The 13,018-nt window shown below is 43.3% G+C and overlaps 1 protein-coding gene across 1 annotated transcript; it reads left to right on the forward strand.

Moving 5' to 3' along the window:
- Positions 1 to 473: 473 nt before the first annotated feature.
- On the forward strand, positions 474 to 10,349 carry LOC5509518 (nucleoside diphosphate kinase III, chloroplastic/mitochondrial). Its single transcript, XM_001629968.3, has 10 exons — positions 474 to 786; positions 1,187 to 1,309; positions 1,636 to 1,737; positions 2,439 to 2,498; positions 2,562 to 2,614; positions 8,254 to 8,401; positions 8,500 to 8,601; positions 9,438 to 9,497; positions 9,725 to 9,777; positions 10,173 to 10,349. The coding sequence occupies exons 1-10, from the start codon at positions 532 to 534 to the stop codon at positions 10,288 to 10,290; spliced, it is 1,074 nt and encodes a 357-aa protein (XP_001630018.2). The 5' UTR covers positions 474 to 531; the 3' UTR covers positions 10,291 to 10,349.
- The last annotated feature ends 2,669 nt before the right edge of the window (positions 10,350 to 13,018 follow it).

Here is a 13,018-nt window from a genome sequence, read left to right on the forward strand (position 1 = left end):
CATTTTTTTCTGTCTTGTGTTAGCAGACACGAGTTCAGAACAGAAAGAATCTTTTTTTGGAAAAAGTGGTGACAGTAGCTGTAAAGATAAATCCAAATGTTTGGTAAGCTAAAAACTAATATTATACACGTCGCAGCGACGAAGTTAAGACTCTACAAAGGACGGTGTATGGCTGCACTCGAATCAAAAAGAGTTCGATCAGTTTACACGTGTATTTTAAAATGGTAAAGGCAAAACCGTTCAGGGTGGGGTTCTCAAATTAGCTTTTGCATTTCTGTATACTTTAGTGCTGACTTGAACTAACAGACTATAATATTTTCAATGGTTTATGGTTCATTTGTATTACTTCGTTATAGAAATTTAAACACATACATTGCAAGAAAGGTTAATTGGGTTTTCAAAACCCGTCCCCACCCCCCTTAATAATAACACCGGTTCGTTTCCAGTTTCATTGGCCGAGCTCCAAGAAGGCCTTTTCAGTTCGTTTCGCTAGAATCACAATTTTGTACCGGCCCATTTCGTCTCCATAAAATGGCTCTCCCTTCCCGATTTGCTGTTCAGTTTAGATGTAGCAATGGTGTTTTAAGAAATACAGCAATTCGTAGAGTGTTTAGCTCGCAATCGGGGAGCTCTGGGGGCCGAAGCCGGTCCTTCGCTGGAAATGCTGCACCATTTTTGCTCGGCGCTTCCGCGGCTGTAGCCGGACTTTACGCCGCTAAAAGCCTGTATGAACGAAGAAGAGAATTACCAGTTATTCAAACAGTACACGCTGCGGCTAGGAGTTTGGTATGGTGAAAACAATTTCCATTTGTTTAGTGCAACCGGTTAGAATGTACACATATTGTACGTTGTTTAACCGGTCTATAATGTAGGTCCGGTCACAAAATTATTATAAATCCAGGAATTCAAAACTTAGGTTTATACATCACAAACATAAAAGTAAGTTGACGCTCTCTTTTTCTATTTAAAAAAATGCTGTGATGATGTAATGATATATCATACAAAAAAGATATTATTTTTATTTAACTAGAGTGAGAAGGGGGTGGAAGCAAAAGTACTTTTACACACAATGATAAGGTTAGATATTTTTGATGTGTGATAAATATTACGAAAAAATGCAAAGCCCCGACAAGACAATAAAAACTAAATGCAATTGTCATTGCATCCAACCAGTAGTCTTTTACAGAATAAAGGTGAGCGGACCTTCATCATGGTCAAGCCTGATGGGGTGCAGAGAGGACTAGTGGGAGAGATCATCAAGAGATTTGAGCAGAAAGGATTCAAACTTGTTGCCCTCAAGATGGTTCAGGTAACTTTTTAGGGGTACAGCTACAACTTTTCCTGCTGCGTCCAATTCATGACGACACAGGAAGCCACTCCCTTTTGGCAAATCCTGACTGTGCTACAGCAAATTTTGTACTCATCTAGTTTAAACCATGACACCAACCCCCTAAGGTGTTTGTTTATATTTGGAAAGGGGGGTGCTGCTTGCAACATTCCACAATCCCTGTTCATTATCTACGTGCTAGTTTACCTGGGTCCTCAGTTCACCTTTGTTCAGAGTCATCCCTGCCACTTCACTAAGTTGTTTTTCTTAAAGGATTTGTGGAAACGTTATTTGTTCCAATTTTTCAGGAGAGTGAAGAGCACCTCAAGAAGCACTATGCTGACCTTGCGCATCTACCTTTTTACCCAGGACTGGTGAAATTCATGTCCTCTGGGCCAGTTGTTGCCATGGTAAAGTGGAGTTTATCAAAATTTACTGGCATTTACTCTTTCAGATTTTGCAACTAAAATTTTGTGTGCTTAATTATGTAGGTGGAAAAATCTTGGCTATGTACCCATACCTGCCAACCCCAAGACTTAAAAAAAAGGAAGATTTTTAGGGGGGAGGGGAGACAGGATGAGGCTGGGGGAATAAGTAAATCACAAGAGTTTGCTTGAAGATGGTGTGTTCTTTTATTGACACTTATACAGTTACACACTGAGCACTATGCCTATAACAGGACCAACGATAGACTGAAAGCATCATAAATTAAATACAAACTCGACTGATTAAAATTTGGTCATAAACCCGGAGATTTAAGGTAAAACTAGGAGATTTGATAAAAAACGGGAGTCTCCCAGCAAAACCAGAAGAGTTGGCAGGTATGTGTACCTGTTACACAGCCGCTTTTAAAAAGTCTCTGTTAGCCACTGTTTTTTCAGCAAAAGTGTGAAAAGCACCCATTGTTGAAGTTATTGATCTGTTAAAAATTAATAATCAGGTAAATGAGGTATTAAAGTCTGTTTTTAGAAAATTTAAAACATTTGTTTTTCGAGATTGTATGAAAACAATGACAAAGGCATGGATGAGTATGGCTCTTTAAAACTTCACGACTGGGTCATAATAAGTTCTTGGTTGTGTCAATGGTAACAGTATGCTTTGTTGTCGTCAGGTGTGGGAGGGGGCAGGCGTGGTAAAGACTGGACGAGTGATGCTTGGTGAGACAAACCCTGTAAGTATTCTGTTCTTTTAATTTTCTTTGGCTTTTTTTTCACTAAGAAATCCTTTTTTTTAGGCTGACTCGAAACCAGGAACAATCAGAGGGGATTTCTGTGTTCATATTGGAAGGTTTGTACTAGTAATCATGTTCCTGTTTGTTTGCTTTTTATGTACCTTGTTTGTTTGTTTGTTTGCCCTACATTCTGTTACCTATCTATCCAGCTGGTACCTATTTCTATTCGTTTTTCCGCTTGAAATAATTTTGTATGATTTTTATCCTCCTTTGTTACCTGAAACTTTTGTCACTCCTACTTTATTGATTTTCGTGATAATAATATGGCAATCTACTTTTTGTTAACTTGCTCTTTAATCTTGTGTATTTTTCAAAGGAATATCATCCATGGAAGTGACTCTACCGATAGTGCAAACAAAGAAATCGCCTTGTGGTTCAGCCCGAAGGAGCTGGTAGACTGGACCCCAAATGAGTACAAGTACATTTATGAAAACTGAGAATTGCAGACGCACTGAAACACTGTAAAAATATTTGCGAAATAAAACGATAAATTATAGCTATCTGTAGTTGTGTATTTAACGTTGCCTAGGCTACTGCCGACTTAAGTATACAAAAATCGCTTATTGCCTCGCTGACTAAGACCTGAGCGAAATACGTGGAAATCGCGATACAGGCCCGAGTACCGAAGACGAAGAGCGGCGGAGGACACTAAAACTGAGTGTGATATGTTTCGCATGTTGACTTATGACCCTAGCGGGCAAACATTATCATCTCTAATAACGAAAACATCACGGTAAAAGGAGAAAATCATCTGTTATGCAGAACGCGCTGCAAAGGTCGCCATATTTTTGGCGCCTCTTTAATTTACGCGGGCTCTTGCGCTTTAATCCAGTTAAACAGAGCGCCGTACATTGTTATGTACCCGCACGAAATACTAGTTACTCGGAAGCTTCGTTGGGTCGATTTCATTACAGTGGCCTTTATGACAAGTATAAGCAATTGACTCTTCGTCTTGCCTCTTGGTTCACGTTGCTGGACTTACTACCACTATAGATCGTGGTAGAAGTGGTACTGCAAGAAAGGAATAGGGGTGTTTCTATTACGACATGATTACTATCACGCGAGCGACTGCAGGAAAGATCCTCGATGTCGGTACTAAGATGAGGTTGTGTTATAAGGGGAATTTCCACACGTCAGTAGAGGCCGAATCACCATCCTTACAGGAACCACCGTCATCGGAGTGCTGTCGAGCCCTAGTGCAAGTAGCCTTTCTCACTGGTCCATTTTTAGGGGTGCTGTTACTAGTTCTAGGGACACTGTACGATTCGTATGTATACAGAGGAGCAGGCATCGTCTTACTCGTCACCGGAGGGCTTAGTTTTTTTTGCTCTCAAGTAATTATGGCTAACATGCAGTCACGTCAGCACGATTGTGAGCACGCACAGGGAAACGTGACATTTACTCGAGAAGGACTCGGCAACGCTGCGTTTGCCTTACATGTGGATGCAGATTGTAATGACTATCCTCCAGTGGGGGAACCTGACAAATGTGCTGCAAATCATTACAACGAGAAGCCTCCTCCGTACGAGATAGCTGGACCTGTGAATCCACGTCCTTAACCAGTGCTAGAAGGCTTTATTGAATTGTAAGTTCTCCTTTGTCTGTCTTCAAAACCCGGGAGGGAAAACTGTTCTACCTGCACTTGTTAATGTCACGAAGAAAGCTTTTTAGATGTCCTTAATGTCACGGATATTTTATAATGTTTGTGTATTGGGGGAGGGGGGGGGGGGAAGGGCGTATTGTGCCTCCCCCCCTCATTATTAAGTGGCCTGCTACGGCTCTGACTGCACATATAAAACGTAACTGATTTTATCTCAATATATGTCTAATATATACCAATATTGGCGTACGGTTCATCAATGTGACTGTTTTGAAGCTTACTTGGTCTTTTCCTCCCTAAAACAGTCTCTTCCCTTTTCATAGTGCTTTGCAGTTCGGATTAGTTACAGGATTTACCAGTATAAGAAATGTAAAGTCTGTTCAAGAGGAGTCTCTTTTTAGGAGTTCATAAAGCGCCGAGATGTCTTCTCTGTGCTGCCGACTACGGGATATCGCTGATTTTCCAGCTTATTCCCGGCGTTTGCTCTCGCCTCAACGATAGTGGATTCAACTATCCCAAGCAAGCGATTGTACTGGTCATTTGACCCTTAAAGCCGCATTGCCACCAGTTTACTTCCGGTCGATTACGTTACAATCTCCGGTGATTTTTAACGGAAACCGCGAAAAATATTTCAAAATATTGAAAGCAGTGTGTATATTGCAAGTTTCTTCTAGGATGTGATTGATAATTTAGAACGGATGGCATGTTAAATATCTCGGATTCTAATAGATTCTTTTGTCTTTTAACGGTTGAGGTTTCTGTCGGACCTCCGGAAGTGAACTGGTGACAATGCGGCTTTAACTGCGAGCATATCCGCGATTTTCTCCTCCTTGAAGCGCCTCCCCGAGAAAATGCTGTATTCCCCATCTCCTATGCGCAGATTCTTGTCGCTAACTCTACAGTAATGATCCCATGGGTTTTCAGATGAATGTTGTTGTTTTTAAATCAGGTTTTCAGGCGCTTTCCATACTCGTGAATCCGATTCCTGAGTGAAGAGATGTTTACATCCAAGGTAGCACAACGTGAAACTGACACATGCTAATCACAAAACGTTAACATGGAAGTGAGGAAGAAGTCGAAATAGCGCTTCGAGAGGCCAGAGCCTCGTCTCAACCTCGCTGGCCACTAAATAGAGAGACGTTCGAGGCTCTGGAACCAGGGTACCATTTGCACTGACAACCTTTATTGAAATAGGTGTATATAGCAGGTCTAACCTGTATTCTCTCCTGTCGCGCATTTAGAATACTAGCTTCAAAGCATATTTCGCATGCTGACGCATCGTCTAGCATCTACTTCCGCTTAAATTCCTCGACACATGAACAGATAAAAGTACCGCATTGCGCTGCCATGTCAAAACCGGATAAACAGGTTCGGGTGTGAAGGGGGGGGGGGAGGGGGAATATAAATAATATGACCCATGCTCTACCATGGCTGGCTGCGTTGACAACTTTGTTTTCGGAAGTCTTAAACCTTCGGTTATCATAACGCTTGATATATTGAGAAAAACTATTAGTTAGGAATTTGAAATCTTCGTATTGACTTTGTCATTTTTTCTGCGAACCTTTGTTAATTAATTACAATGACGCACAGCCAGTGTGCTGTTAAGCTAGTATTATTATTCAACTGTTTCATTGTTTTCCTCCAAATCATTCAACCGTAACTAACTTCATCGTGTGCAGTCGCACGAGTCGAAAGCTGGCGGGATGATTTTATAACAAGTTCGACTAGTTGTTTGCTTTATCAAAGCAGGGATAATTTTATGCCCACGTTGAATTGCAGTGTACACCGAGTTAATGCCTCATGAAAGCACCCTCTATCAACTTTCTATCAACACATTAACGCCGAAAATTACGTAATATCAACACCTGAGAAGCGTAATACAAGGGAACAAAGACAAGGTTGTGTGTCGTCATTGTTAAAAACCAAGAACTAGTTATGCCATTGTCACTCCAGCGACAAGCTAGCGTCGAGCAAGGGCCTAGCTCGACTGCTAATAGCGGCCGACGGAGAAGGGGTGTGTTTGGACCCTTCAAGCCCAAGCTGCTGATTGTCTATTTCACGATTCTTACTATCGGTGTCGTGCTTCTTATTTTAGGGACAGTCTTCGACTCGATTATTCTTATAATTTTAGGAGTACTCCTAGTTATTTTTGGTGGATTTAGCGTCTTCTATATTCGAATTGCGATGGCTTTTGGCGCCATAGATTCTGAATCGTCACGCGATGGTAGCGCAACGCGGGCTGCAGGCATACATGTGAGTGTCACGCAGTCTTCGCATCGCGGTTTTGATAACTATGCCTTCGTGTCACGCCAGGTAGAGGTTTCGTTCAGTGATCCTCCCCCGTTGTATGAGGAGTGCATTTCCGAAACAAGGAGCTGGTCTCCTGTGGCCCGAGATGTGCTTTGGAGTACTTGGTCGAGTGACAGTCAGGACGGGTATACAGATGATGATACAGAGCCTCCGCCGTCATATGAACAGGCTATTAATACCGAGGCTTTACCGGGCATAGAAGCTGAACAGGCTGTTAGTACGGAGGTTGTACCGGACATAGAAGTTGAGCAAGCTGTTAGTACGGAGGCTGTACCGGACATAGAAGCTGAACAGGCTGTTAGTACGGAGGCTGTACCGGACATAGAAGCTGAGCAAGCTGTTAGTACGGAGGCTGTACCGGACATAGAAGCTGAGCAAGCTGTTAGTACGGAGGCTGTACCGGACATGGAAGCTGAACAGGCTGTTAGTACCGAGGCTGTACCGGACATAGAAGCTGACCAAGCTGTTAGTACGGAGGCTGTACCGGACATAGAAGCTGACCAAGCTGTTAGTACCGAGGCTGTACCGGACATAGAAGCTGACCAAGCTGCCGGTACTGAGACTGTACACAGGTTATATTTGATCGAGAGGCTTAGGGGGACTTTAAACGCATGTTCTCTCGAGGAACCAGATGCAAGAAATCCCTCTCGGGCGCACACTGTTGAAGCCACTCCAGAGGAGACTGAAATGAAACAAGGAGATATCCTTGGAGTGTCTCACGGGGATGGTGTCATGCCTTCTCAGGCGTACGCAACCTGCCAGGAAAACATTAATTTAGACACACGTTCCGATGAAGACACTAGCGAAGACATTCGTTGTGAGGGAGATTCTAGCGAAGACACCACCATAGATACTCGCCTTTAATGTTTAAAATAAAGGGGTGGAACTGGTCACTTGTGTTTTCCGCCAATTATAATCTTCTTCTTTAGACGTAGCAGGCCTCGAATTATTTGGAGGGCGCGATACAGGAACACGAAGAAACAATGGGGGGCACAGCCACGCCTCTACTGGTCATTTTCTTATACTTTTTGAAAATATTGGGGGCCACGTACCCCCAGTGCCCCACCCCTGTTACGGCCCTGTCTTTTTTAACAAGGGTAGACCTAAGAGATCGCTCCCATCACCCGAACAAAATGAATACCTCCCCCTTTTTTTTTTGGGGGGGGGGGGGCTTTTTGGAGAGGGGGCTCTGAAGAGATGGGGGCTAACCCTCAAACGGTATTATAACGCTAAGCATACTCCTATTTGATACACGCCATTTAAACAAAAACAGAAATAAAACATATTACTTTAAATAGCCTGTACGACTTTAAAAAATATTGGGGAGCATGTGCCCCCAACCCTATCTTCTGCTACAGCCTTTTCCTAGATTATGGGGACACATGCCCCTTGTGCCCCACCCCTGCTACGGCCCTGATTTTCGAAATTGCAGTTCTGTTTGAGACCGCACGGCCAATGGTCACAGCAGGCTAGGGGTACGTGAAAACACAGGAATGCACTAAAAGTCACGAGTCAGATAGAGGTGAAAGAAATGCGAAGGTCAAGGCCTATCTGAAAAAGACGAACAAAATACTGGAATTCGGCTTTCTAGTTCGGATAATCAGCAAGATCTCAAGCAAGTCAAGCCAAAGTCTTTGGAAAAAATGCAAACGTGAAAACCTTAGCTGTAAATGAAATCATCCCCTCCACACTCTGATCGCGTTGCATTCTGGTATAAATAATTACCCACGTGGCCAAATTCGTTCTTTTCGATCCAGTCGTCAAAGAAAGTGGAAGTTGGCTCAGAACCCTCTCTTTAAATTACAAAATGTCGAACAACGAGCGCACTTTTCTCATGATCAAGCCTGATGCCGTTAGCCGTGGTCTCATCGGTGAAATAATCTCTAGATTCGAGAAGAAAGGATTCAAGCTTGTCGCTATGAAATTCGTCAAAGTATGTTCTCATTCGTTATGGTGATAATGTTCCATTATCTCAGCCCATGTGCGTTTCTGTTAGCTTAACTGACTTTATGCGATATTATTCGTCTTCAGAAATCCGAGGATCATTTCCGTAAGCATTACGAGAGCTTAGCAAAGCTGAAGTTTTACGACGGACTTTGCAAGTATATGAGTCAGACGCCCGTCTGTGCTATGGTGAGTTTACTTTTATAAGTAAACTTAATTCACTTTAGGGGTGGACCATTAGAAATTTGGGGAGGGAAGGTAGCAAAAAAGTAAAAAAAAAACCTGCAGAACTCCAAGCACTAAAAAAAGCAGCCTTTCTGGTAAAAAAAAAAAAATCCTAGACACTCCTGGCCCACAAAAAGAAAACATGCACAAAAAAATTGCCACCCCCCCCCCTCCTCAAATTTCTAATGGTCCACCCCTTACTTACTTTTATTGTTATTCAAAAAAGGTTTAATATTATTATTATCCCTGCCTGTGGGACCTGATTTACAATTGTTGGTGGATAATTCTGTTTATTACTTATATTGCTCAAGCAAATATTTTATTCTACCCTGATGGTGGCGCTTAGGAGAAATATTATATGTACAGTATATATATATTTTTTCCTAATTCAATGTTCCATGAAAAATATATAACTTATAAAGTTAATAGAAGATAATAACCAAATTGGGATAGAATGTGGCTTATAAACAGTGATATGTATGGGTAGGCTAATGAGTAGCCTGTTGTGCTTGAATCGATCCATGTATCTCTGGAGAGCAATTCAAGTACATTGTTCCAAGTCAATTACAGACATGATTATTAAAAGTCTTTGAGACTGAGAGGCAAAGAAATGACTGGAAAGTAACCCCTATTATTATGGACTCTTGCTGTAATGAACACTGCATTACGGACTAAAGGCTGTCTGTAATAGTAAGATGTGACTATACATGTGTATGGGTGTAAAATAGCTATGCTTGTTATGCAGCATGCAACACTTGCTCAGTGAGAGAGACAGCTGGAGTTATCCTCTTCTTTTGCAGGTGTGGGAGGGGCTTGGAGTTGTTAAGACTGCCCGTGTCATGCTCGGAGAGACAGACCCAGTAAGTACCACTGCATATTCATTTTTTTTAATTAGGGGCATAGCTCACTTTGGCATTAGAAGGTAGTTGGGGCACTACTAAAAACGATGTCCAATATCCTTGTTAGCTAGCAAATCTTTATTGGGTCAATCTACCTCAATGCTTTAAGGAAAGATACTCACAATTGTTGCATACTTTTGTTACAAGGTGTTGGGTGTTAATTATTCATAAATTTTAATTATTTTTAGGCAAAATCTCTACCAGGTACCATCCGTGGAGATTTCTCAATCCACATTGGCAGGTATGTATTTATAGAAAAAGTATTTACAAAAGAAGAGGTCATACTGTACATCAAAAGATGTCCTGTTGCTGGATTTAAAAAAAATCTATTTTTTATAGTAGTGCACTTATGTCTCAAAGCATTTTCTTTTTTTTTTTGTTTAAGGGGGGGGGGGGGGGTCAGACTGCCTTTCCATGTCCTTTGTTAAATTCTGCCTATGTGGGGGACAGATTGCTAGTATACTTGAGCCATGCCAACACTAAGCATGCTAAAGAAAGTATAGAATTGGTTGTATTAAAAGTTGATTCCCAAAGTTGTGGGATACGGAAGCTTTCTACGTAGATCTGTTGACACAAAGCATTCCTTTTCTTTAGATTTTAAACAATTTCATGAAAAAAAATGTTCTTTTTCTACAGAAATATTATCCATGGCAGTGATGCTGTAGAGACGGCCAAAGAAGAAATTGCTCTTTGGTTCAAAGATGATGAGCTGGTGGACTGGACACCATGTAACAACCCTTGGATGTACGAATAAACATTTTATCTCAGCTGTAATAACTTGAATTAGATTTGAATAAAATGTATTTAAAAGTATGGATAAACTCTTCATTGCTATTCCAGGGGGTAGGGGGTGGGTGGATGTTTGGTGTTTGTGGGGGGGATAGGGGGTCGGAGAGATTGTGGTTCTGGAAGATGAATACAGTTTAAAATGTATAATATTGTCTTTTATAGCCAAATTCATTGTTGCACGACCTGCCAGAATCCAAAGTTCCTTTCTTCATATGGAAATAGTGCGTAGTCAATCAAACCAAACAATTAAAACCAGACAAACCGCCCCCAAAGCTTGTGTCAGACTACTCGCTATTCCCAAAGAGACATGGATTTTGAATTCGCTGAGGTCACAACAAATTGGCTGTAGCAAGCAACCGCTCTATACATGTATGGCTCGATACAAATTTAGGTACATGTAAATTGTGCAACATTTGAAGCACCCCCTGGCCCTTCCCTGTCCAATGCCCCTGAGTTTTTACATACCATATGAATCAACCTTTTCCCATGACACAGTGTTAGCTAATGTGGGGGACACTAGCTAATGTGGGGGAAACTGTAGCTAATGTGGGGGACACTAGCTAATGTGGGGGACTCTGTAGCTAATGTGGGGGACACTAGCTAATGTGGGGGACACTGTAGCTAATGTGGGGGACACTGTAGCTAATGTGGGGGACACTGTAGCTAATGTGGGGGACACTAGCTTATGTGGGGGACACTGCAGCTAATGTGGGGGACACTGTAGCTAATGTGGGGACACTGTAGCTAATGTGGGGGACACTGTAGCTAATGTGGTGGACACTGTAGCTAATGTGGGGGACACTGTAGCTAATGTGGGGACACTGTAGCTAATGTGGGGGACACTGTAGCTAATGTGGTGGACACTGTAGCTAATGTGGGGGACACTGTAGCTAATGTGGGGGACACTGTAGCTAATGTGGGGGACACTGTAGCTAATGTGGGGGACACTGTAGCTAATGTGGGGGACACTGTAGCTAATGTGGGGGACACTGTAGCTAATGTGGGGGACACTGCAGCTAATGTGGGGGACACTGTAGCTAATGTGGGGGACACTGTAGCTAATGTGGGGGACTTGGCAGCTAATGTGGGGGACACTGTAGCTAACGTGGGGGACACTGTAGCTAATGTGGGGGACACTGCAGCTAATGTGGGGGACACTGTAGCTAATGTGGGGGACACTGTAGCTAATGTTGGGGACACTGTAGCTAATGTGGGGGACACTGTAGCTAATGTGGGGGACACTGTAGCTAATGTGGGGGACACTGTAGCTAATGTGGGGGACACTGTAGCTAATGTGGGGGACACTGCAGCTAATGTGGGGACACTGTAGCTAATGTGGGGGACACTGTAGCTAATGTGGGGGACGCTGTAGCTAATGTGGGGGACGCTGTAGCAAATGTGGGGGACACTGTAGCTAATGTGGGGGACACTGTAGCTAATGTGGGGGACACTGTAGCTAATGTGGGGGACACTGAAGCTAATGTGGGGGACACTGCAGCTAATGTGGGGACACTGTAGCTAATGTGGGGGACACTGTAGCTAATGTGGGGGACGCTGTAGCTAATGTGGGGGACGCTGTAGCAAATGTGGGGGACACTGTAGCTAATGTGGGGGACACTGTAGCTAATGTGGGGGACACTGTAGCTTATGTGGGGGACACTGTAGCTAATGTGGGGGACACTGTAGCTAATGTGGGGGACATTGTAGCTAATGTGGGGGACGCTGTAGCAAATGTGGGGGACACTGTAGCTAATGTGGGGGACACTGTAGCTAATGTGGGGGACACTGTAGCTTATGTGGGGGACACTGTAGCTAATGTGGGGGACACTGTAGCTAATGTGGGGGACACTGTAGCTAATGTGTGGGACACTGTAGCTAATGTGGGGGACACTGTAGCTAATGTGGGGGACTCGGCAGCTAATGTGGGGGACACTGTAGCTAATGTGGGGGACACTGTAGCTAATGTGGGGGACACTGTAGCGAATGTGTGGGACACTGTAGCTAATGTGGGGGACACTGTAGCTAATGTGGGGGACACTGTAGCTAATGTGGGGGACACTGTAGCTAATGTGGGGGACACTGTAGCTAATGTGGGGGACACTGTAGCTAATGTGGGGGACACTGTAGCTAATGTGGGGGTCACTGTAGCTAATGTGGGAGACTTGGCAGCTAATGTGGGGGACACTGTAGCTAATGTGGGGGACTCGGCAGCTAATGTGGGGGACACTGTAGTTAATAGGGGGACTCTGAAGCTAATGTGGGGGACACTGTAGCTAATGTGGGGGACTCGGCAGCTAATGTGGGGGACACTGTAGCTAATGTGGGGGACACTGTAGCTAATGTGGGGGACTCAGCAGCTAATGTGGGGGCCTCTGTAGCTAATGTGGGGGACTCGGCAGCTAATGTGGGGGACACTGTAGCTAATGTGGGGGACTCGGCAACTAATGTGGGGGACTCGGCAGCTAGTGTGGATTTGACAGTTATTCATATCCTGTGGAAGCATCTTTACAATTAAATAAACCATTTGTATCATGAGCCTTTTTTTCAATCCAATCTTTAATTCTTTGCTACACATAATTGTAAAACTGTGCCTGGTTGCACAAAGCTTGGACAAGTCCTATTTTGCAGCCTAGATTGTACTTTTGATATGTAATATGATTTGTAGTTTCCCTTTTTCTTCAAAGTATTCTACT

This window comes from Nematostella vectensis, chromosome 10 (genome assembly GCF_932526225.1).
Source record: "Nematostella vectensis chromosome 10, jaNemVect1.1, whole genome shotgun sequence".
NCBI lineage: Eukaryota > Metazoa > Cnidaria > Anthozoa > Actiniaria > Edwardsiidae > Nematostella > Nematostella vectensis.

Bases quoted from the DNA above. Each gene is read 5' to 3' on its own strand.
- LOC5509518 (XM_001629968.3), top strand. From the start codon at position 532: ATGGCTCTCCCTTCCCGATTTGCTGTTCAGTTTAGATGTAGCAATGGT. The intron at 1,738-2,438 runs GTAAAGTGGAGT...TGTTGTCGTCAG, and splicing joins CTGGGCCAGTTGTTGCCATG to GTGTGGGAGGGGGCAGGCGT. The intron at 9,498-9,724 runs GTAAGTACCACT...AATTATTTTTAG, and splicing joins TGCTCGGAGAGACAGACCCA to GCAAAATCTCTACCAGGTAC.